Source organism: Neolamprologus brichardi, chromosome 19, assembly GCF_056152115.1.
Source record: "Neolamprologus brichardi isolate AB-2024 chromosome 19, ASM5615211v1, whole genome shotgun sequence".
Lineage (NCBI taxonomy): Eukaryota > Metazoa > Chordata > Actinopteri > Cichliformes > Cichlidae > Neolamprologus > Neolamprologus brichardi.
This window is the reverse complement of record NC_142122.1, coordinates 10609016-10633850: the sequence shown is the minus strand read 5'-3', so window position 1 is coordinate 10633850 and position 24835 is coordinate 10609016. Positions and strand designations below refer to the sequence as shown.

Here is a 24835-nt window from a genome sequence, read left to right as displayed (position 1 = left end):
TAATATTGGGCAAGTGGTTTTAATGTTGTGCCTGATCAGCATCTCCACACCAAACCCAGCTGGAAGATCCCTGTGATCCTGCACCATGCTGTGAGTGACTAAGCCAAAGTTTTATGGGGAGGGTAAATTTAAAAGAGCCTGACAAGTACAGTCAATCAATTTATGTCTCACTTTATGTTTCTGTCATCACCTTCACAAACATCACTTTGTGTGTGTGTGTGTGCATAAATGAAATATTCTGTCATTTTTAACAGCTCAGACATTCATCTTATGCCTCAAAAGACCTGCCATTAAAGAAGAACCGCATGTGTATGTGTGCCTTAATGTCTTTGCACATGTGCTGACGTTCATGTGTGTCTGAGCGATAAGGCTTAGCTGCGGTATCTAAATCTCAGCGCTCAAAGGTCTCCTTCATCTCAAGCAGGGCTCTGCAGGTATGTGACTCCACCCTCCCCCATCTCTCTCACCCCTCTCTCAACCATCCCCCCCACGGCTAAGCCTTCACCAACAAGGCCGGTATTGTAGCAAGGGTAAAATGATAGCGCTCAGAGACAGATTCAGCTATGTGCTTACCCAGACAACCCTTACCCCCTTTCTCCACCTCCCCGCCCACACTCCCCTATCCCTTCACCTCGGTGAGGCTGCATTCATCCATTCATTTCTTTCTGTGTGACAAAAAAAAGGGGACAGTGATAGAAAGAGAGGCGCAAAGGTTGTTTTATTTGATTTAATTGAATGCAGAGGGGCACTGAGGTTAAAGAGGACAAAGTAAGTCACACAGAGCAAGACAGAAATGTCACAGAGAACACTAATTATTCACATATAAAAGATGATCTTGTTGCATGGTGACATGTCTATTATTTGGAAAATAAAGAGACTGCAGTGACATTTTCTGTTGAGCAGATATTTAAACTTCAAAATGCTCACATTGAGACTGTCTCCTTTCTTTTGATTTGGAGTCTCGGATCTTGCCATAAGCGGATACACTGAAATATGATATTTTGATTTAACTCTTTTATACTTGTCTGTATGTCTGTGATGCAGGTTTGTGTCAGGGCTCATTCGTGTCAACATCTGTGTTTAATGTTACTTATTGAGTGTCATTTTTTTTTCTATTTGAAACTATTTGAACTATATCGATGTATACATTTAAGACAGAAAAATATTCATTGACAGTGGGTACTAGTCTCTCTCACGCCCTTGTGTTTGTGCAAGTCCTACCTTGTGTGTGTGTGTCTGGTTCACTGTTTCGCGGACTGCTGCGGAGCCGTCTCTCTGGCTTCTTCCCTCCTGGACTGCCAACTCCACCACCAGACCCCGCTGACCCGAGCGTTGGGCCGTGTGATTTGTTGCTGCATCCCAAAAAAACACAACAGAATTCGTTGTATTTACATAAAAGACATAAAACAAGAAGTATATAAATCATACACCCTTTGCTCAGTTGCAACCAAAAACTGCAGTGACCAAATGAGCTGTTCACCTTTCTCTTCAGTAAAAACACTAAACTAAATAAGGTGTGGAAAATAGAAAAAAAGAAAGAAAAAAATTCCTAGCAAAAGATTCCTTCACATGAGCTGTTTTCACACATGGGCAAAGTCTACAGAACAAGGTTGTGTTTGTGTTTATGGATTTTCACACTAATATTGGGTGTACTTTTTGCAGCTGAGGTTAACACATGATGCCTATGTAATCCCTTTGAATGCTTCAAATAACTGTGTGCTCTAACTTTGTATTATGAAAGGTGTGGGGTAGAGTTCACTTATTTGGACATTTGCAGCTGCAGCATGTAATTACTAGCACTCAGGCGTACATGTGAAAACAGGTCCATTCTTATTCCAAATGAACAGCTAACACATTAAAATTTTACACAGCTTAGTTAACAGATTTTTATATTACCTACATATAATGACATAAAAAATGAAATGAATATATAAATCATCAACATCGTGCCTTCAGAAGTCTAACCATTAATGAGTTGGCTAATCTTAAAGCGCATCTCATAAATGATGATCACCTGTATCCATTGTGTGCTGGCCCAAGGCTGCCCTTATAGGGAGTAGAGGGAGGAGAATTGACTCGATTCTGTCTCGGTTCCTTTAACTTTTTAGGTTGTGGCTTACTGTATGTATCCTCCCTCCCTATGAAGTTTGACATCCCATAAACTGGGATGATTTCTGCAAGGAAGAAGAGCGTAGAAAATATTTCATGTTAAATTTCGTACCGTGCAGATTGTGTGGCGCATATTCGTAACTGAATTTGAACTCAATGTCAAAATCTGATTTGTTTTTTTTGTTTTTTTGCTTTCTTTTTTGTTTTTGCAGATGGCCTGTGTTCAGTCAGCACGAGTACCTGGATCGCCGTACATGGGGGGAAGGTGGTGTTGGTAGTACTGATGGGGAGGCAGCTCCCCGGGGCTGACGGGAGGATAGAAAGAGTGAGAGTTGGGGATGAAGTGAGGGTGAGGCAGGTATGGCGGCAGGTGATGTGTGGGGGAGAGAGCTGGAGAGTAGGAGGGAGGGTAGCACTCCGGAGACTGGGGGGTCACAACCACTCGGCGGACCCCTGTGGTATCTTCCAGCACCTGTGGGAGAGAGGAGAAAAGCTAAGTATGGGTTCACAGAACATAAAATTTTTAAAAAGCCTAAAAGACTAAGAAATGTGCGTCTGTGCGCCTGAATTTTACTACCTACAAATCACGCAAGACTTGAAAAGTGCACACTGCCTTTGACTGCTTTATATACCGTTGAGTAAAGGTTCCTCAGATAGCGCTGGCTTTAATTTAAGTCAAGTGATTCAGAGAACTGAGTGAATTGCCCATCATGCCAAGAGTACTTCACTGCCCATTATTTTACAAGAGCAGGTGCTCTGTCTGTTAAATGGTGGATATTTAATAAAAGAATTAACTTCATGATTTATCTGACAGCTGAGCGTGTACCAACAGGATGTGCGGTCCCTTAAAGCAATGAAAAACAAATGCTGTAACGTGTCCTTAGATGGCCTGCACATTTTTCTGGCAACAAGCTTCAGAGAACTGCCTGAAATTAGCATAGATTCCAAACATGTATTCATTTTCACTCGGACACAGATACAGACACACACATTCCAACTATTCAGATACTTTCACAGGGCTGCATTCCAAGAAGAGAGCAAACACACACTCCCTGCAGCGAGGGGGAAGTCATCTGCTGGTCCCTAACAACAACAACACCGCACACTGTCTCTCACGCACACACATACACTAAATAACACCACCGTGAAATCCCCACACAAACTGAGAAGCAACAGACACCACACAAAAAAAGATGGTGCGGAATGAAAGAGGGTCGGGAGGGGAGGAAGAGAGTTACAAAACTAATCTGATGTGAGAATAACCTTGAGAGGGAGCAAATAGATGCAGAGGAGGAGGCCCGCTCTCTGCCCTTTCATCCCCTCTGCTGCACATGAAAAAACGATGTGTTTACAGAAAAACAAGGGCAAAGTCTCTGCAGGAGTATATGCAGACCAGGCCTACACGCACACATTTATTGGCAAGGACACGCACATTCCAAATATGAAACACCCACAAACACACATGGCATCACATTGCAGGCATTAGTGAAAACTCCCAGAGGACACACATACACATGAGCACTTTAGACACATAAGACACAACTACTTCAACACACTACTGTCCACCACAGCAGTGCTCTTTCTCCTTTCACCCCTTCGTGCAACCCTAATCCCCCCTTCCAAAAAAAATTTTGCCCAATGAATGCCTGTCTCCCGTATCATGCTTGTTTATCTAACAGTGACAGTGTTTCCCGCTCAGGCTTGGCTCAGTCCCTACTCACACACAACCACACACACACAAACACACACCCACGGTGAGCCAATGACCCGACCTCCGTTGGGTAAGAGCACAATCTTGCCAATAGACAAACCACAGGATTTTTTTGAAATCTTGTGAGGATAGTTTATTGACTTCTTTTCCCCTTCTTTTTCTCATTGTCCTGGTGTTGTTATCTAATAGAGAAAGTGCATACACTGTTCCTGTAGAGGACTCAAATATTAATTGAACCTAAAACTCCAAATTCAGCAAGTACTGCTTGGTGCTCTGTTGGGTCAAGAAGACCAGCGTGGTTGCTTCTCTACGACAGACAGAATAAGTGACTTTTGTGGGGGTCGAGCACAGGCTAAAAAAAAACATCATCTGCATCCTTTACTAATGACTACTAGACCCACTTCTGATAGCTGTTCAATAAAACACTATACAAGTACAAATTGCTTAGTCTATCAACCGGCCAGTGCATAGAAATATGCTATGCTGCTATATTCTCTAGTTTTGGACTCTAACGCAACTACTTTTTACTGTTAACGCATGAGTTTGATTTGATTTACTTCCATTTACAGCATCATAACAATTTTCCAGTGACAAGAACCAACATGCTGAAACAGTCTTCAGGCAGACTAATTGAGTGAACTGAAAAAAATAAATGAACACTGGGTAAATTTACCTTAAAATATATTAAATTAAGAAATATCTGCATTTTTATTACTTAAAGAAGCCTCTTTTTGGTGGAGAAATGAGAAACACTAGCTAATTTACTGTAGTCGTGCATGCTCATACTCCATGCACAAGTCTCCCCCTGAGTCCGTTTTTTTTTTTTCCTTTACTCAAACTCTCCCACACAACCCAAACACGATAAACATAAAAAATACGTCAAAGAGTATCAAACTGAGGAAAAATACACACACAAAATAAACTAACCTGTGAGATGTAGCCTGGGGGGACGTGGATGGGAGGGATCGACCCATTTGGGGACATCATGGGAACCTCAGCAGGACCTGTGAGGAAGGAGAAGAATTATTTACTCAACCAGGCAACTAATGCTTAGATAAATTCTCATTTACATTCATCAGTTGGCAGTTCACATGCGAGGACATAAAGTAGACAGATACGCTGAAGGTTGGGCTGTGTTATTTTATATTAAGCACTATAGTTACTTAGTCCCACAGTATGAAGATACTAGGAAATAAAGGTAATTAACCACTTAAAAATAAGAGTCTCTTCCCTTCAAATCTGCTTGTATAATCTCAAACAGCTCACACATAAATATAAGCAAGCCTTTTCCTTGTCACTGGCTATTCAGCAGTACTATTATGATAATTATAGGTATAAAAAATAAGGGTACATGGCTGCTTACTGAGAAATGAGGTTTCTACACTGAAGGAGAAGTATGCGAATCTAAATAGAATTAGCAGACTGAAAATGATGTTGACTTTTCCACTGTCTAAATACCCCCCTCCAAAAAAAAGTCTCCCCGTCTCCCTCTTCCTCTGTCTTTCTGTGATGGAGGTCTGCGCCTGTTAAAGTCATTGGGACCCCGTCGGGACAGCTGGAAGCAGACCTAGCCTCAGAATAAATCACACTGCACAGAGGCCTTCACTACCTCCAAGCACACATGCTACTATGAAGACACATTAACATTTTTTTCCCAAGTTGACAACACTTACATACTTGTTGACTATTCTAAAATCTAGTCTCCATTAAAGGGCTATTTTTTATCTTTTCAGCTGCTTTACCCTCTACCTCCATACTTCACAGACTGTTTTCAGGGATTTCTCCTCTTTCCCCAGCTTCTGTTATTACTCACATCCTTTCTTCCCTCCAATATTACTCATTTGATCCTTGCCTTCCTTACTAAGTTTATCCTTTCCATACTTCATCAATGTTCTTTATCATCTTTTCTCCGTCCTTCACATCAGCCCTCCATTACTCACCCACTTTACTGACCTCTCATCAGCCAAACAAACAGGTAACAGTACAGTAAACATACACCCACCTACACACAGAAATACAACCTGAGCAAAGTCTGAAATGTGGATTAATGTGTGTGTGTGTGTGTCTGTTTGTGTGTGCGGTGAGTAGGTCACAGGTATGAAGAGACAGGCCTCTTTCAGTCTAGTCTGCTCCCCTACCATGGAGACTAGAACTGCATATGAAAGTCTCCATTGAATAGAAGGTCATAGCACGGGGAAACACACACAGAGCTGCTCTACACCTCTTTCCACCACTGCTCATAGCACACTTTCCCCTCTTACTCACACACTGCCCCAATCACACACACACACTCTCAGGCATCGTCACTCAGACACGCACACACACTTGGCAAACAGACGTGTGTTTGGACAGTCTCTGCTGCCTCTGTGCTCTTCACTCAGCAAACAGCAGCATTCCTCCAGTCACACACACACTGAACATCCCATCCCTGGCCCCCAGGACTGGACCCAACAAGCCTAACTACCCCCCAAACCATTGGCAAAATACAAGACACTCTTTGTCCTGCTATTCAACACACACACACACACACACACACACAGAGCTGTCAAGTCATACAATATTAGACTGACTTTCATTCACAAAAGCCCGAGATAATCACACGTTTGTATGTGTCCATCAAAAGGCTTTCAATCGTGTTTGTTTGTGCGCAAATGTACAAATAACTCACTGTGGTCCTTGATTCGCACTGTGGTAACGTCACTCTCTGGTCTCACCCCCAGCTCTACCCTTTAAGCACCACGAATAGAGTCACAACTTCCTCTGCCTAATCCTACTGGAATCCTAGACAACACAGCTAACCAACCCCGCTCCCCTTTGCTTTTCCGCTTCTCATCTTCCATCTGTTGCTTCTTCCGCCTCTGAGTTAAAGAGAGGTCAGGGCAGAGATGAGATATCAAGTCATATCCTAGATGGCATGCAATGATATGACTCTACCTTCTAAATAGCACGTGTAATGAACCACAACAAGAGACAGTCAGAGCTGCAAAGACTAGTTTAATTCCTCTGAGGAAATATTGCTCTGTTGTGAGCCTACTGTTTTGAAAAACTCTCAAAAATCAGACATACACACATTTGCTATTTCTTGTTGTCAAAGGTATCGCTAGGCTTCTCTTTGCCCTAATGGACTCATTGACATTTACAAATTAAAAACACCTCCAGCTATGATATTATGGTTGCTAATAATCATTGATAACATGTTAACAAAGTTAAGGCAAAGCTTAACATTTTTGATGTATGCAAGGCAATCAGGAATGTGATATGTAACATTTCTGGCTCATTGACATAAATGTTACTATGCCCAACCTAGTCAGACTGCAGACCACTTTGTGACAATGGTCGTCATTCTGACATGAAGCCAACAAGTTCAGAAGCCATCACATAATGGAAAGCAGTGTCTGAGGGTAGGTTTATATCTTACTTATGTTTGCTGATAAAGAGCACTGCACACAAGTTGCTTCCACAGCAGGAACTAAGCAGTCCTGACTGGAAGGGTTAATGAAATAAATCTGAGGTCTGTGGTCTAATGTGGGGGTTCATCTGGTGGTCAATGACATATTCTAGTTTGACAGACTCTGCTTCAAGAAGAGGACCACAGGAATAAATACAAAGTATGTTTTGTATTGCACAGAACAGAGATAGAAATAGCACAACCATGACACACTCAGGGCAATACAGAGGAATGGTTAGAAAGGTGTCAAATAACAAAAAAAAAACCCAATGTCATCATGAGCAACAAGTGTAGTGAAGTGAAACACAAAATAATTACATTTAATGACACAGAAAAAAGCAATGAAAATAAAAAATTCATAGCAACAAAAAACTCAAGCTTACTGAAAAAGCAGAACATATTCAGATCACTAAATTAATTATGTCTAAAATACATTTAGAGCCTTTATTTTTAAAGTGCCACCTTCAAAAGTCTAGCATTTGTCCACATGCCCATAATAAGCATCCTGTCTCATCCACACACACACAACAAACAGTCTCATTCACAAAGACACACGTAGACAAACAAACACACACACACACAAACTTGTGTTTTTGTGCAGCTCCTCATACATACATTCATGTACACACACAGACACAGACTAAGAAGATGATGCAACACTTCAGATGTTACATGTTACAGCTGTCTTTAACAGCTGTGGCAGGGCCCCCTAAACACAACAAAAATGCTGCAAGACAAAAATGTGGCCTGACACACGATCAATTACTTACCTCTGTAGTAACGAAATAACTTGTACACACTGCATAAACACACATTTGTTGATGGGCCAACACTGCTGACAGTTAGTGTAACCCGACGGTGTGTATTAGCATCTTGCTTTTTCCAGCAGAATGAAGCAATAATCAGCTTCTAGAAATAAGCGAACCACTTTCTCTCTTTCCCTTCATTTCCTTCATCACTAAACATGAGGTTACCACATTGGAAGGAAACACAGACCCTCATGGGAAAGCATATGTGCACAAGTGTGTGTGTGTGTCTGTGATACTGGTATTAAACCGAAGGAGCCTGTTTGCAACATGACCTACATAGAGAACAACTAGCCACAAATGGATTTCCCGATAACAGACACACACACACACACAAAAATCATTTCTAGAAAGATTTCTAGAAATGATTTTCCTTTATCTTAAAAGCACATCACAGTCACAGACATACAACCTTTGTATCACACAATCAGAGCCTCGTGGAGGCAGCTGTTTTATCGACATAGGTACAAATGTACCAGTTTGTGTGTATGTTTATGTGGGAGCAACTGTGTATGTGTGTGTCTGGGTCACTTGTGACGTGGCGTTGCCTGGAAGTTATGTAAGCATCAGCGGGGTAATGTTATCTGTCCTAGGAGCTGCAAAAGACACTCCCACGACAGTTTCCTCTACTGCCTGGCCAATCCATGCGCACACAAAATACACACATGCATGAACACTAAAGAGCCAATTGTCATGTCAACGCTGAATGCTAATTTATGCATTAAAAAGGAAAAACACGCAAAAGCAAGCAGCAGCTGCCAAAAGATGTTTTGTAGTCAGCTGATTTGGGCACTAGAAGCTTCCACAGTGGAAAGGACTCAGAGAAAGATGGAACGAAACGTGGACCATGATGGGAAGTGTAATAAAAAATATAAGACAATAAGAAGAGTAAGAGAGAGATTGCTTAAGGTGGAAACATGGGAGAAAGATTCAGAACTACACAGTGTACTACATATACACTGTGTACAAAGATACACACTAATACACAAGTTACAGCCCTACAATAAATCTCCGGTGAGTCAACTCCACCGGACATCTTTGCCACGGGGAGGGCTTCTCAGTGATGGAGGAGGAAGTCAGAACTTCCTGTGCTGCTCTGCCCCAAGTCCTCTGCCCTCATGACACTTACACACTACAGTGTGACAGAAAAACTAGCTTTGCATGTCAAACCCCCCCCCCAAAAAAAGTCCTCTACAAACGAGTATAAAGAAGCACATATTCACACTTCTGATCCTGAGCCCATGTTCTGTGTTTGCAGTACAGACTGTAATTTAAGCAAGCTGCTGATTTGCTGTGGAATGTAAATCAAAAGTTGGGCAGTTTCTACATTTAAACACTGGGTCATATCTTAAGTACATACTGTAGTGTGTATGCAGGTACGTGTAAGCACATTCCTTAATATGACTGAGCTTCTTTGAACTTCTAAACTCAAAGTTGCATAATGGCATCATAAGAAAACAAGCAGAAAGTATTATCGCTTATGCCAGCTGATGAATATCGGTGCCATGATGACTTCATTAGGATCTGACATCAGCACATTATGAGCTAAAGTAGAAGCAATAAGGCTTGTAAAACCAGAACTATGTTTTATTAGTCCATTGGCTCAAGCTCATGTTTCTCCTGTCTGTACATATGAAAAATAAAATAATAACCCAATAAGTTTCCACCCCAACTTGCACACAAAAAAAAATCCTATCAAAGCTTTCATTTAAATGGTTTTGGAATCTGATGGCTTGAACATTTCCTGCGAAACAAAAGAGCCAGACTTGTGCACTGAGATTTTCAGCTCCACCTGTGGTTGCCTGCCCATAGGCACTAGCTGAGGTTGTCATCCTTGTCCCTATTTGTGACAATATTGAAGTCCAAGTATAACCTTCTTCTGCTTTTTCAGTTTTGTCTCTCCAGTTAATCGATCGTGGTTTAAGAGTTGGGAGTTCGCCTTGTAATCGGAAGGTTGCCGGTTCGAGCCCTGGCTCGGACAGTCTCGGTTGTTGTGTCCTTGGGCAAGACACTTCACCTACCGCCTACTGGTGTGGGCCAGAAGGGCCGATGGCGCGATATGGCAGCCTCACTTCTGTCAGTCTGTCCCAGGGCAGCTGTGGCTACAACTGTAGCTTGCCTCCACCAGTGTGTGAATGTGTGTGTGAATGGGTGGATGACTGGGTGTGTAAAGCACTTTGGGGTCCCTAGGGGGGGGCTAGTAAAAGCGCTATACAAATACAGGCCATTTACCATTTACCAGTTAACCCTGTGGCTGTGCTCATATCCAGCTTCAATTCTTAGATTTTTTTAAGATTAATGCTGCATCCGACTCAATAGATAAATGCTAATCTGACAGTAATAAGAATAACATACATGTCAAAAATATATTCACATATATCCACAGCTATATCTAAATAGTAATCTATGTATAATTTGTAAAAAAAAACAACAACATATATATCATGCATCTAATTAAAATATTCCATAGTGGTCAATCAATTTGCGACTGAAACTATTCTTTTCAGTCGCAACTTTGGCTTTTTTTGTTTTGTTTTTTTTACTTATGTAGCTTTTAGTTATGCAGATTAGTTTCAATGAGCTCAAGTGTGGGTGAGGACCTGCCAAGACAGCAGCAGCAATTTAAGTGTTTAACACCCAAAAGCCCCAAAGCAATAGAAAACATATGTGCGTTATTATAAATCAAATAGTCCTTTTTTTTTATTATTCCAACTTTCCAAAATTTCAGCTTTGTTATCAAATCTTATATACTGCTCCTGTGACATTTTTTTTTTTTTTTTAACATGAACAATAGCTCTGGGACAATTTTAACTTTTAAAGACCAAATCTTCTTGAGTGTGATAACATGTTGGGGGGGGGAACGGCCCCCAATTTATCCCAAGGGTTACATTTTTCAAAATAATGTTAACATCTACGTCTTATCCTGTCCTGATAACTGTGTAAACAGCCTCTAAGCATACAAGCCTAAATCTGTGTAGTGTTGAGTATGTAGCCTGTGTGCCAGCCCATACCTCCACCCAACCCAGATCTCTTGCCAGTTCTCTCCCACCTAGAGGAGGAGTGCCGTCGGCCGACCTACTTCTGCTGCTGGGTCTGCTCCAAAGGAGAGCAACGTAATGTCTGGAGGGACACTGAGCCCAGCCACGCTTTGTTCTCGAGATCTTAACATGTGCAAACACACACCCTTGCAGCTGTGCACACACTCACAGGCACCCAAATGTGCACGAACACGCAAAAGCCCTCATAAACTATGGCAAACACATCTTAACAACAGCGCGCAAGTGGCCAGATACCCACCTGGGCACTGCGCATAAAGACATGATTGCTCATACGCAACTAATTTGTAGAACACACTGACATTTGGATAGTGCACACTGACAAAACCACGGTCACCTTGGCACACGCAACAAACAACAAAATAAGACACACATGCATTAATTCAAAGCCAGACATAATAACAAACAAACACACACACCAATCTTGCTTTTTCCAGTTTTATCACGAGACATATTCACATGCCTTTAGATACAATTGTTTTGGGACTGGTAACCATGCAACACACATACACTGCATGGGTCCAGCATACTTCACTTATCACTTGTCTGGTCGTGCACGGAAGTATACATGCTTATAGACACGCACAAACACTTCGGATGTGCATAAGCAATAATACATGTGCACACACAAATATACACAATCCAGACACTGATGACTCATTATATCCATTCTCTAATCAACTCTACATGTCTGCTCTCTCTAAGGAGAGAGCGAGTGAGAGAGAAAGAGAAATGCAACAGCTGCTAGTGTGTAAACAGCGTCAAATAATCATTTCCTGCTCTGGTTCCCTGCTCCTTTCTTATTCTCACTCACTTGAATACTCAAGATGCATCAAAGCCTTAAACCTTGACCCACTAAGAGTCATATTTTTTTTCCATTTTTTCCCCTGCTGTACACAACCTGCTACGTTTGTACCCGGCTGTACTCCTCTCCCATCCTCCCCTCACTTTCCTCCTCCTATCTCTCCACATGTTAATGTCGGGCATTCCTACTGTATGAGTCACAGTCTGAACAGCACCAAGTTTGTGTCCACTACAGAGAGCAGAGAAAGTGTGGAAGGGAAGAGAAGAGAAGAGAAGAGAAGAGAAGAGAAGAGAAGAGAAGAGAAGAGAAGAGAAGAGAAGAGAAGAGAAGAGAAGAGAAGAGAAGAGAAGAGAAGAGAAGAGAAGAGAAGAGAAGAGAAGAGAAGAGAAGAGAAGAGAAGAGAAGAGAAGAGAAGAGAAGTTGTGTGAATGTCAATGGAAAGAAAGAAGGCGAGACTGGAAGGCCTAGATTAGCAGGGACTTTCCCCTGCTCTCCATCGCTGAATTCCACTGTTTCTGTGTTTGTGGTGCAAGGGTGGGTGTGCATGTCCCCTGGCTGTTAGTTGATCAAACAACCAAAGAGGTGAAGATATGGTTGGTACTTCACCTGTACATAGGAAAGAAAAATACTGAAAAGCATCTTTTAAAAAATAGTTATTACTTAACTGGTTATTCCTTATATTCCTAAATGGAAGTCCCACTAACTAACATGTACTTTTGCCCAATAACACCAGATCAAGGAGGGAAAAAAAGAGGGGTTTCCCTACAAAATCTAAAAAACCATGTCCATTCACATGTGGAATTTCCGCAGCTGTGCAGTGCTTTTCACACTAACTGAATCCAATATGAAAAACAGCATGTGCAACCCATGGAGAAGATGCAATATCTTTAATGTTGCTAATAGTGTTATGATTGGTTTTATTTACATTAAAAAAAAAACATGCAAATCAGCAAACTTGTGTCATTGTTGTGAAGATGAGACTAAAATTAAAAAGAAAATATAGAAACACAGCAAGAATCAGAGAGAGAGAAGGGAGGAAGTGAGTGAGCCTGAAAAGAGAGGGAAGAGGAGGAGAAGGAGGGAATACGGTTGGAGAGTGGGAGAAGTGCTCCAGCTGGACCCTGAGCTTCAAGAGAGCCAAGAATTTCATCCCTGGAAAAGATCTTTCTTTTTCTCCATTTCTCCGGAAAAATCTGTGAGTACTCAGCTGCTGTTTGCCCACGCATCAGCTTTCACAGTGTCTTACATATAAAGACAAACCAGTATTCTCAAGAGTTTTCGTCACCCTTCTCTTTCCCCTAATGCAGCCTTCTCCAGAGCTGGCAGACCAGACCAAGTCAGCAGCAGCACAGGGGTGGCTGGGGTCATAGAGGAAGTGGCCTCACCCAGAATGGATGGTAGCAGGCACGACCAAACATGCAGCATGTGATTCTCTCGGTCTCCCTCTGCGCCTCGTTTTCATTCTGCCTGTCTTCCTTTATTTACTTTGCTTCATTCTATTTTATTTCAGCAGTATCTCTCCCTCCCTCCTTTCCTCTGCCTTTTCATGCCCTACTGTATGAGGGCATTGAGTTTATAAGTGAGGACTGGGCAGGGCATACACAATTAAGTCTCTTTTTCTCTCTCCCTCTCTGCCTCTATCTAAACCACGCACAGAAAAGTCAAGCTTTTAGCCACCATGTATCAAATGAACCAAACCAATTATCTCTGTCCTTTTGATACTTACAAAGTACTTTGCAGTGCAAAATGCTGAAAAAAAGCAGGTATCCCACACACACACACACACACACACAGACACACAAATGTGATCTCTCTAGGCACATAGAGATCGCATTCCATTACACACCACCTGGAGGGAGAGTCCGTTCCCATGGCGACCAGATTCCCAAAACCAGGAGGACTTAACACCAAGTTAAGACATACACACACTAAAGACACCTCTAGAATTTGTTTTACACCTTGCCTAAGGGCATACAGTCTTGGAGGTAAAAAGGTCTTCCTTTGCCCAGCTGTCAAGGTAAAAATAATAAAATGAAACGCATACAAAGGCATGCACACACCCAAACACACAAGAGCTCTCTATTATTAGATCCCTCTGCACCATGGGGCCTTATGACCAAACCCATTATCCTTATTCTTTTCAGTGAAATATGAAGCATACTACAACAATACCGATTTAGTCGTTATTTAGTAAAAACATCTTTAAACAGAGGAGGAAGAAGAAGAATTAATTAGTGAAGCATATATTCAATTCCATTAAACGTTTTTCAACCACTGGGTTTTCCAGAAAAAGCATTCTTGCAATGTTGAACAGAAGCCATATCGCTCTACCCTGTGAGAAGCTGTGATCTTATATATAGATACTGTTTTCTTGGGACAGATTAACAATTCAAAAAAGTACATTAGGCAATTTAAAGCTGTGGATGCAAGTGTCTCGAAAGGCTGCACAGGCAGAGAAAATGGGAATTTAGGGCATTAATATACTGTACAGGAAATTGGCTATTGGATTAATTATACTTTGGGCAAAATGCAAGTGCAATATTAATTTAAAAAATGCATTCATTTGTCAAGTCACACACAGACAAAAAGAAGGCAAACAGATTGAGAAACACTTGCATGAACACTTTCCACAAAAATAAATCATAAAAACACAATAAATCCTTTTAGCTGACAGTTCAGCTAGATAACAGACATCAGTCAAACCTGTCATTGCACAGCAATTTTCATTCAGTCTACTGTCACAAAATTGAGTATTCCAATTTCAAGGAAGGCTTGTTAAAAGTTCCTCGAACAACCACCCCTGCTTACAAGCAGCACCAGGATGGTCCGAAACATTACCGTAAATTAAGGATTTCAGTGAAAAATGTATTTGTGTGTTCTCCACCAGCTTGTTTAGAACCATCTGGCAAGGTGTAAACACAGACTGAGACTTTCCACCGTATTTCTCTCAACCAGCTATTTCCATTTACATCAAAGGGTTTGCAGTGTAGAAGTGTGCACTCTGTGCAGAAGGCCGGCCAAAGAAAACCTTGATAACCCCATGTAGCGACACAGTGAAGCCAGTAAGAGACTGAGCAAAAAGCTGAAGTTGAAACTGAGGAAAATGGGGAGATAAATGAAGAGAGTAGTCAGACAAAGAACAAACAAAGAGGAGTTACACCTAAATTTCCTCCATCAACCCCTTTTTTCCATATAAGTTTAGGTTTGTTAAATTTGAGGACAAAACCATGTTTAAAATAACAATATGATCAATCGACATTTTTTCCACAAATATAATCATCGAATTTTACGAAACTGGATCCAAGACAACAGACAAAAGCAAGGAACAGGGGAAGAGAGTAATAATTGGGGGGATCCAAAAAGATTAGGTATGAGCAGAGCGCACACCTCTAATGGCAAAAGACAGCAGATCTTGCCATGATTCATACAGTACCCTGCTGTGTCCAGATGCAGAGAAACACTGGCAGGGTCCACCATAACCATTGTTTCTCAGAGAAAAAAATGCCTGGGCTAACAAGGCCTCAGCAGAGACCAGAACCACATTTTCCATTATGCCACTGCAATATAACAGCAATGAGAGTGGACTGCATGCAATTCATCCATTCCAAATTCAGAAATCAGCGTAAAAGGAGAAACATCAACCAATTCTTTGGGCTTAATATGAAGTCCCAACAGCCTGCATTTATATTTGATTATATTTCTTATATGAAGAATTGTTTCATTAATCTTTTCGTGGCCCATGAAAATTGGAAGAAAAAGCAATAAAGAAAAGAACATAATGTGTGATTTGAGCTTTCTCTACTCTCAAGGGACAAGACAAAATAAGAGCATGTGGAATCGCAGGATAATCTTTGGGTTCTATACCGTTAAGATAAAAAAATTCCACAAACCAAAAGTTGGAAGTGAAATATACTTTGCACATAGACCTCTCCGAATTGCATTATGTAACACAGACAGAAAAGAAATGTAATTGAAAACACAGAGAATGTTCTAAACCAGGGATGTCAAACTCACTTTACATCACGGGCCACATGCAGCCCAGTTTGTTCTAAAGTGGGTTGGACCAGTGAAACTCCACTTTCCTTCACTGTAAGAACACTTAACCGAACATTTGATCCCTGAGATGTCTTAATATCAGAAAACGAAGTGCAATTTCAGCAGTACGTCCCAGTTTTTCTACATGATCTGTGTGTAAATTAAAGAAAAGATTTTGGCAGCATTGTCCAGACTGTCCAGTATTTATAAAATATAAAGTTTTGGTTAATTCCTTTTATTTAACCAACATTTTTATAGTAGATTCTAAAAACAAGAACATTTCTGCCATTTAATTGTCATCCTATTGCTTAACTATTTTACTACTACTTAAATACTCATGTAGTATGAATGCCAATGGGGAAGTACTACTGCTACTACTGTAAAACACAGCCGAAAGTCCAAAATCTTTGTACACCTTCACATTTTCCAAAACTACACCAGATTCAAGTCTTCACCAGGCTGATTCTGGCCCACAGGCTTTTTATTTGACACCATTGCTCTAAACCAACCATTCTTGTGTTAAGGAAAGAATTTACCGATTGAAATCCCATCGTAGTACCAATGTGCCAAAAAAAAGTTTCTGTGGAAACAAGACATCCTGGATGTGGGGCTATTAGACTTTTTTCACAGATATTCCACTTTAAAGGCTTTCTTTATGATACATTTGCTTGTTTGTACTGCCACCAACCTGGTGAAATGGATCTTGAGTGCCTCATTCTGCAAAGCATGCCCAATCAGAGGAACGGTGTTCCATGGTGCTGGCCACTGTTCCCCCGTGTCAGCAGTGCGCGATTGCTCACGTGCTCAGCTTAGAGGGAACATTGGTGATGGCTCTGGCTTTTTAAGATGTTCGGTTTGGTTCTTTGGTAGCGGGTCATGCAGCAACACAACAAGCCTTAGCACACATGCTCCACCAAGCACAGTCAATTAAAAAAACCCAAAATCATAGCGTTAAGCAATACAAGAGGTGAAAGTTCTCCATTCACTGTGAAGGACACACTAACAGTTACTACTCATACTTCTCAGCCTCACATATACATTTATTATATTACAACAGAGAAGTATAGATAATTCCAAATGTCCACAGAAGACCAAGGCAAACAAACCCCATGTATTATATTGAAATGCATTTTAAAAACACTGCAGCCAGTAAACTGAGGACTTACAGAATTACTACTCATTAACTAGAAAACTAATCAACTAAACCTTGTGGTTATTATCAACTACGCCCTAAATTTCAGAAGAAATTAAGCTGGTGCCACCCAAACTTCATGATGTCATATTCTCCCAGGCAGGGCACAGCTTCCTGCTCTTCACCCTCTGGCCTCATCATCCCTCGTAAAAGTCCAACAAAGACCAAACAACACAGTAAACCAACACAGCCTTGTAAAACACACACAGACACACACGCGCACACAACGCATATTAACACACTCACATTCCAGAGCAGGGTGCTCTAACACACCCTCGAGAGTCTTGTCCTTTGATGTGAGTGTGGGAAAGCTCAGGGGAATTGTCTTAGTGGGGGAGGGGGACAGACGGGGGGACAGACGGGGGCGGGGGGCAAAAGGGAGGAGGGGGAAGGTGGGAACAGTGAGAGGGTAGGAGTGTGTGTGGGGGGTCAGATGAATCTGGCCCCTGGATCACTGAAGGGTCATGCTGTTTCAACAAGGGATGGAGACATGCAGTCATACACATGCAGAAATGATGCTAATAAGTTGCTGGAAAGGATTTCAGGTCAACATACAGTCTTTCACTGGATCAAGGAACACGCAGAAAGGGACACAAAAAAAGAGATGGTAAAGACAGATCTCTAACATATCTGAAAAGTGGTAAAAAAAAAAAAAATGGCTTTAAATATAAATTTTAGAGCATTGTGAATTATTTCAATATGCACAAAAAAAGCTCTGAAAGGATTTCATGCGCCCTGAGGTTATGGGATTCGTGGACTTTAGTAAGATTTTATGTAAGCTTTCAGCTAAAATAAAAGAACATAATTGAGCCTGTAGCAGTTAGCAGGGGTGTGGTTAATGAGCAGTACTTAACATCAATCCGGCAAATACAATAGCCTCTTCTCTGCTCCAGGTTTGCCTTAAGGTCAAGACAGATGAACGAGAGGAATAAAAAGGAAAAGGGAGGGAGGTAGCAGGAAAAGATGATGAGAGGAAGGAAGGGAAGAGAAGTGAGGAGAGGAGAAGGAAGGTCTTGTGGTTCATATGAAAGAATCTTTTCTGGCTGCTGCGTTGACGTCTTCAGGCTGGTCCTGCCTTGGCAGAGCATCCATGTCTGCGTGTGTACGTATATGCATGTTTGCATGCATGCACGTACCACACTGCAGCAGCTAAACAGAGGTTACTTTATATAAAAGCTGGTTCCTGGCTGTGCCCTGAGGTCTCTGTAATCTTGCTCTGTCGCACACACTTGCACACAAGTACACTGCAATGCAAACACACGAGCAGGGCCACAAATACACAAGCATGCGCGAACACGAACCTCTGAGGTCTCACTAATCACACCGAGTCTCTCTAAAGCGCAACTCAGTTATCCTTCGGAACACACTGCCACACTCCACCTTTCATTAAACTCAGTGACCTCTTGCCGACTAAGAAAGAGAGAAAGTTTGTGCGTATGTGTGTTTGTGCGTGTGTGGTCCTTCACATTAATAATATCTGCATTCAAAGAGGGCTCAAAGCCTGTAATGTTCCACCTAATTTGCTGTCTGCGACTGTAGTAAAAGGCACCAAAAAGGTGCACAAAGACACACGTTGTGCCTTCGATGCCAAATTTTCAAGTACAAACACGCAGCCACACAAACAAACAGAAAGCTGGCAGATCCCAGCTGCATCAGTACTGTGTCTTTTTGCAAATCACTGTCTGGTATCCCTCTCATATATCCACTTTCTGCATTAAACCATTCTTTCGTCTGTCGTTTAGCTGTTTTTCTACAAGTCACTAATTCACTTATCTTATCTGGCAACTGTATCTTCCCATCTTTGCATACATCCATTAAATCATGCACCGTTTCTATCTGGCTTTATCTGTGCCCATAGCTCTGCCTGGGGCAGTCTCTCTGATTTGAGGGGAAAATTGAATTACAAGGCGGGTGGAGGAAAAGGTGGTGGGATGCCATTTGTTACAACACAGTGTTGTGGTAATGCGTCTTTTCTGTTTCGTTTTTTTTTTTTTAATAAATGGGCGACAGTGACTGAGTCGAGACTGCTGTCTGTCTTTCTTTCTTACAGAAAAAAAAATTCAAAGGCTGGAAAAAAAAAGAAGGAGCGAGTGAAGAAGACGCAGATTGAAAAAGACTGAGAATTAAACAAAGATGTCCTTTCAAAGTTACATTTCTGACATCATCAAAGTGAGACACAATTTCAGCAGAGTTGTGTTACTGCCACCTCCTTCCGTCTTTGAGCGATCCTAAGTGGCTTATGTTTCCAGTCTTTTCATGCACTGCTATCAGATGCAACCACAGTGAAGCCATGGCTGCCCACTCTGTCTAAATCTGTCATTGTGTAGACTATGCTTTCAACTAGCTGTACTTCATTTGGAGATAACACCCTTAGATCCCATTCCACTTGCTTTCCTTTTCCTCTTCCAAAGTTCTTCCTGCATTATTGACCAGTCTACTAAAAGTTCTCACCGTTTCTGAAGTTTCTGCATTTGTAGTCCTATATATACACTCGGAATTTCAAAAGAGTTGAAATCCAGCTGGAAAACACTTCATTTCCTGGCTTTCTGATTAGAAAAATAAACCATTAAACCGTTAGCCATTGTGGTGGTTAATGATACAGTCACACTAATACGGACTGTCTAAAAATAAGTAACTTACTGGCCTGCATGTGCAAACACATGAGAACTGAAATGTCTGTCTCTCTGTGTTGGCTCTACCATGTACTGGCAGTCTGTCCGGGATTTAAGTCTGACCAGGTAGAAAGGAAGACTTTTGAAAACTCCCTGAGAATTTATTGGACAGCTACTCCTTTGACATTGCTATGGTTTTCTCTGATAATGGATAATACTCAAAGTAAAAGTCGAGTATTTGCTTTCACATTTACCAATCAAAGATTTCTAAGCATAGACTGCATTTACATTATTTGTTTTTCCGTAAATGTTTTTAACTTTTAGGAGTCAGCCCAAAGATCTCATTTAAATCTTGTTCAGCCAGGATATAATTAAAATGATGGGTAATACTCTGTCTCACAGTGACAAACATCAGAGCGGCCACCAGGCTACATGTTAATATGATAACGTAATAATATCGTAGAGGACTGACCCTGGATGCATTGCAGTGAGCCGTCCTCTGCCCGGATGGTAAACGTCTCCCCCGGGTTCACCTGCACCAGGATTACCTGCACGAACACATAAAAAAAACAAACAAAAAGAATCAATCAAACTTCGTGACAAAATATCTATAATTTAAGGGGAAAAACATTTTTCTTTAGCAATCACAGAACAGGACAGATACTCAGCTAGGCAGAGCTTGCAGCAGTGACATAACACAATAACCATCGGCTCTCATAGTTCGGCAGAGAGTTCACACATATGAATGAGGTGTTAGATAAGCTAATGGTGACACTATTGCTGCCATCTCACAGACTCTTATTTAAGAAAAACCTTCATCTTTTAACCACTCTTACAAGAATAAAACAAGTATGCACACAGACAGATGGAAGCACACACAGACAGGTGAGCGCACACAAATGAATTCAAAACACATGACACCGTTTCGATTTCTCAGCGCTTCTGCCTAATGTGCCTGAGGGGAGAACGCATGCACCTTACCGTCATATTTTCCGCATACAGATTGTTCAGAGTGTACACGTGGCTGTACACATGAAACAGGTGCCCCTCCATTGCACGCAAACACACACACACCCATACACGTATTCAGGCACACACGCATGCACACACAGGCACAGCCCTGTCTATGCTCTACAGGTGTGCTGCTGTAAAATCCTCATATCCTACGTTCCCTCTGTAGTGACTGCATCTTCTCCCATCTCAGCGCTAACCTGCTCCTCTCCCTCAGTCACACACACTCACACACTTCCTGCTCTGTCTGCTGCAGCGGCTGCTGTTGCTATGGGAACCCCCAGCACAGGGTGACCCATGTTTCCCAAGGATTGAGAAAACCCCTGCATTAGACCATGTAGGTGTGTATGTGTGTGTGTCTGTTATACCGTCACATGTCAAGATCACTCAATGCGCAAAATAATCATGAAGCACATTTGTTTTGATATTATGACTGATTAATAAGACTATAATGACTCAGTCAGTAGTGATTAAGTCAAAGTGACCCAATTTTTCTACCTTTAGTTAGGATTATAGAAAACAAGCATATTTAGTTTTAAGATTAAAACCAGAAAAGGCTTCTAAGTGTAACCACTTATGATTTATGATTTAAAAGCTCCTTTTAAAAGGCATCAATTACAAATGACATAAGTGCAAGAGCAGGGCTCTTTATTAAACACAGGAAGTTAAATTAGCAAACCCATACTGACATTATTCAACATTTTACATAAAAAGTGGCATATTGAAAACATTTCACTCAATGTTTCTATGGGCACTTTTGGACCACAGGATATCATTCACAGTTCTAGGTTTTAGGGTCTATTTTCACTTCCATAGACTTTCTCTGCAAAAGAGTAACTGAAACAGGATTACAACTAGTGCAATTATATCACCTTATAGTTTTGAATGCAAATGGCATTCTTTGGTCTGAAAGTGGTAGTGTGATGTAGTTGAGCTATATCATTAACTGCATGGGTTACCATCTTTGCTCTCATGTTCCTTAAGGTCTGAAGTGATTCTGAGGTGTTGTGAATATGTTCATTGAGATCTTGTACATTACACTGGTTTCACACCAACATGGTTGTCACTAAAGCTTTTATGTTTTGAACTGTCTTCGGTCCACTTTTAGTGTTTCTTTCTCTCTTTAGATATTTATCTGGAAAGGCACCTATAACAAGTACAGCAGAGAAGCTTTGCACCATTTCCTCACTACTATCACTGCCGTAGGTTAACAAGAAAATTCCTCAGAAATATTGAAGGGAAGCGTGTCCTTCCTTTTTACTCACTAGTCTCTGACCCATAATTCTGATGCACTGATCATAAACAAAAGAAGTAGATAGCCGAAACACAAATACATTTGTATTTAGGCTGTCAGATTTAAACAGACCCCTTCCACTATGGCTTACAAGTCTCATGCATAACAGTGGCCAGATATGAAAATGGATATGAATGCTCAAATATTGCAAATGTTTTGGACAGTACTTTACAGATAATAACTAAAATAAAGGTTTTTAATCAGAGTGCAGATGGATTTCATAGCTCAAGCAATAATAGTCAATAATAAATTAGCGTAGCTAAGTCCATTATGTGGTTATAAACTCTCAGAAGGATGAGAAGGCCAGCACTCCAATTGAAACTGAATAAAACGATTTACAGGCATTTCTTCGGCATGTAAAACTAACTGACCGTCCTACAACAAAGAAATGTGACCAATACAGTAGATCCCAATAATATAGCTAGAAGGTTGTAACTGGAGCCTCTCATTGACTACATTGATGTATGTTATTATGCAGCTATGTCAGGTTTCTATATATTTAAATACTATTACAATAGGACAATTAAAAGTATTTTGATATTTGTTTTAATCACAATAGATAATTAGATACCAACTAATTCTTCGAAAATATAACTAAGAATTTGAACACACTGTTGGATTTGATGTGATGAGAGAGTCTCCATAGTGAATTTTGTTTTTACAGACAAATTATGACAGAACGCTCTTATACAAAAACAGTCATGTATGTATACATGATCTCGTTGCATGTACCAAAGCCACTGACTGATAAACACAATCATAAACAGGTGAAGGTAGGTGGATAAAGAAACAAGGAAGCTGAAACTAAAGCAAGCCGACAAACACGTAAGTATGTATTCAGACTCAACACAGACACTTGCGTGCCCACACAGAAACGAATACACACACGTACACGCAGACAGACCAAGAAACAAACAAATAGACACACACACGCAGAGTCAAATCTATATAATCATCGGTCTAGATCACTGATTCCATACTGGGAACCAAGTTTTAAACTGCAGGGTGTTAGAATAAAAAGAGAGCCCTAACTGCTGTGTGCCGCAGCCAAAACCCCCCCATAACTGTTATGTGTTGCAGCCAAAACACTCCCACGATGCTTCCTCTGGGCTGTGAGGGAGCAGGCTGGGGATGGTGCATAAGCATCATTATCCTTCATATACCAAAAACACACAGTGTGGGGGAAAAAAAGAAAAAAGTGTGTGTGTGTGTGTGTGACAACAAGATTAGACCGAGGTGAATTAACTGTGATGCTTTTCATTACGCCGATCGCTTCCTTTTGCCTGTGGAAAGCCCGGGTGCGGTTTTGTACTTTGAAGGTGATCCAGTTGGCTCTACAGCACCTGATAAGATCGGTGTGTCACAGAGAAGCAGATGTCCGTGTGCAAACTATTGCAAGTTTGCACACGTAAAGGCTTGAAATCTATCAATAAAGCCATTCAGTGTTTTAAACATTGCCTTTAAAGCTGCGCCAAAGGAATAAGTAATGCATTTGAATATACCTGTATGTATTTAGTAGTTTATCTTCTGTGACACACGAGGGCTTTTCTCTAGCAATTTTTATGGCAACAATCTATGTGGTATGTGCTCAACTGACAACAGAGAAGTGTGCGCTGTACTGTTTGATGTACACTGTTACATTCGTCTGACTAACATGTTTGTTAAACAGGAAATGCACATTGCAGACATGCGTGCACGTTTCTTCGTGTCAGCGTGAGCGAGTATTTACCTGCTGTGTCGCATCGCCGTTAACCATGTGAGGCATGAGAGGGACCTCCCCGTTCAGGAGGGGGGGCGGAGCCAAGTCCAGCGGAATCTGGTCTGTCATCATCATTGTGACGTACATTCATGGAGAAATTGACTGAACTGCCCTACCTGGGAAAGTACAGAAATAAGAAATACATCACTTACGAGCATTCATTCATTTAAAAGTCTGAAACTTCCTTGTGCTGAATGATTTTCTTTGAAGCTACTGTTGGCTATATTTCAAACATTCAGCTAAAAGAAAAGGCACATTTCTTGTCTGACCAGATTTTTCATTTCAGACCATCAAACCTACTTTTTGGAAGGAATTGTTGGACGTTTTTGGGAAATATGCTTATGTCCATCTTGGCAAAATGTCTTTCCTTTTTATATTGACCTGGACCAAGAGGACAGCTAGCCTGACTTAGCCACAATGACTGGGAGCGGGTTGAAGCAGCTAGATAGGCTCCATTTTAATGTAACACAATCCACCGACAAAGCTCCCCAAGTCACAAATTAAGTCTAGTTTGTTTAATTTTCACATAAACTGAGTTATAAAAAAGGCTTTGAGTTTTTTATGTTAAAGTAAACTTATGAGCTGCTGGATGTAGCTTCATTCTGAATGGGAAAACACTAAAAAGACATTGACTTTCTACTAAACTCTCGGTAACAAATATTTAACCATTTTGCAATTAAATTTAAACCTAGACTGTGCCCCACCTGTATTTTGCCAGCCTCCCAGTGTGTTTGCATTAGTGTTTACTGTGCAGATTCCTGATTAACAAAGCAATTTTCCACTTCATGTGAGCGTGAAAACCTTCTTGAGGCACTTTTATTAAATTTGTCTGCTTTGTTTAACTGTAGCCAAAACAGTTTTTATTCCTATGTGGATAAGATCTTGGATTTTTTTTTAAGTGCTATATTTCTAATAACAGAGGTAGAGGTGAAAAATGATACAACGACATATACTCAAAGGAATAAAACTAGAATGAGCTACAACAAAGAATTTAAAA

At 41.0% G+C, this 24835-nt stretch overlaps 1 protein-coding gene across 1 annotated transcript in view; it reads right to left on the bottom strand.

The window, feature by feature from the left end:
• The window catches only part of fndc3ba (fibronectin type III domain containing 3Ba), an 86878-nt gene that overhangs the window by 41230 nt on the left and 20813 nt on the right, over positions 1 to 24835 (bottom strand). The window contains exons 2-7 of the mRNA XM_087833039.1: positions 23809 to 23954; positions 20247 to 20322; positions 4748 to 4824; positions 2350 to 2581; positions 2015 to 2174; positions 1222 to 1352 (exon numbers count right to left, since the gene is read on the bottom strand). Coding sequence (XP_087689165.1) covers positions 1222 to 1352; positions 2015 to 2174; positions 2350 to 2581; positions 4748 to 4824; positions 20247 to 20322; positions 23809 to 23925 — 793 coding nt within the window. The 5' untranslated portion in view covers positions 23926 to 23954. The remainder of the gene's footprint in view (positions 1 to 1221; positions 1353 to 2014; positions 2175 to 2349; positions 2582 to 4747; positions 4825 to 20246; positions 20323 to 23808; positions 23955 to 24835) is intronic.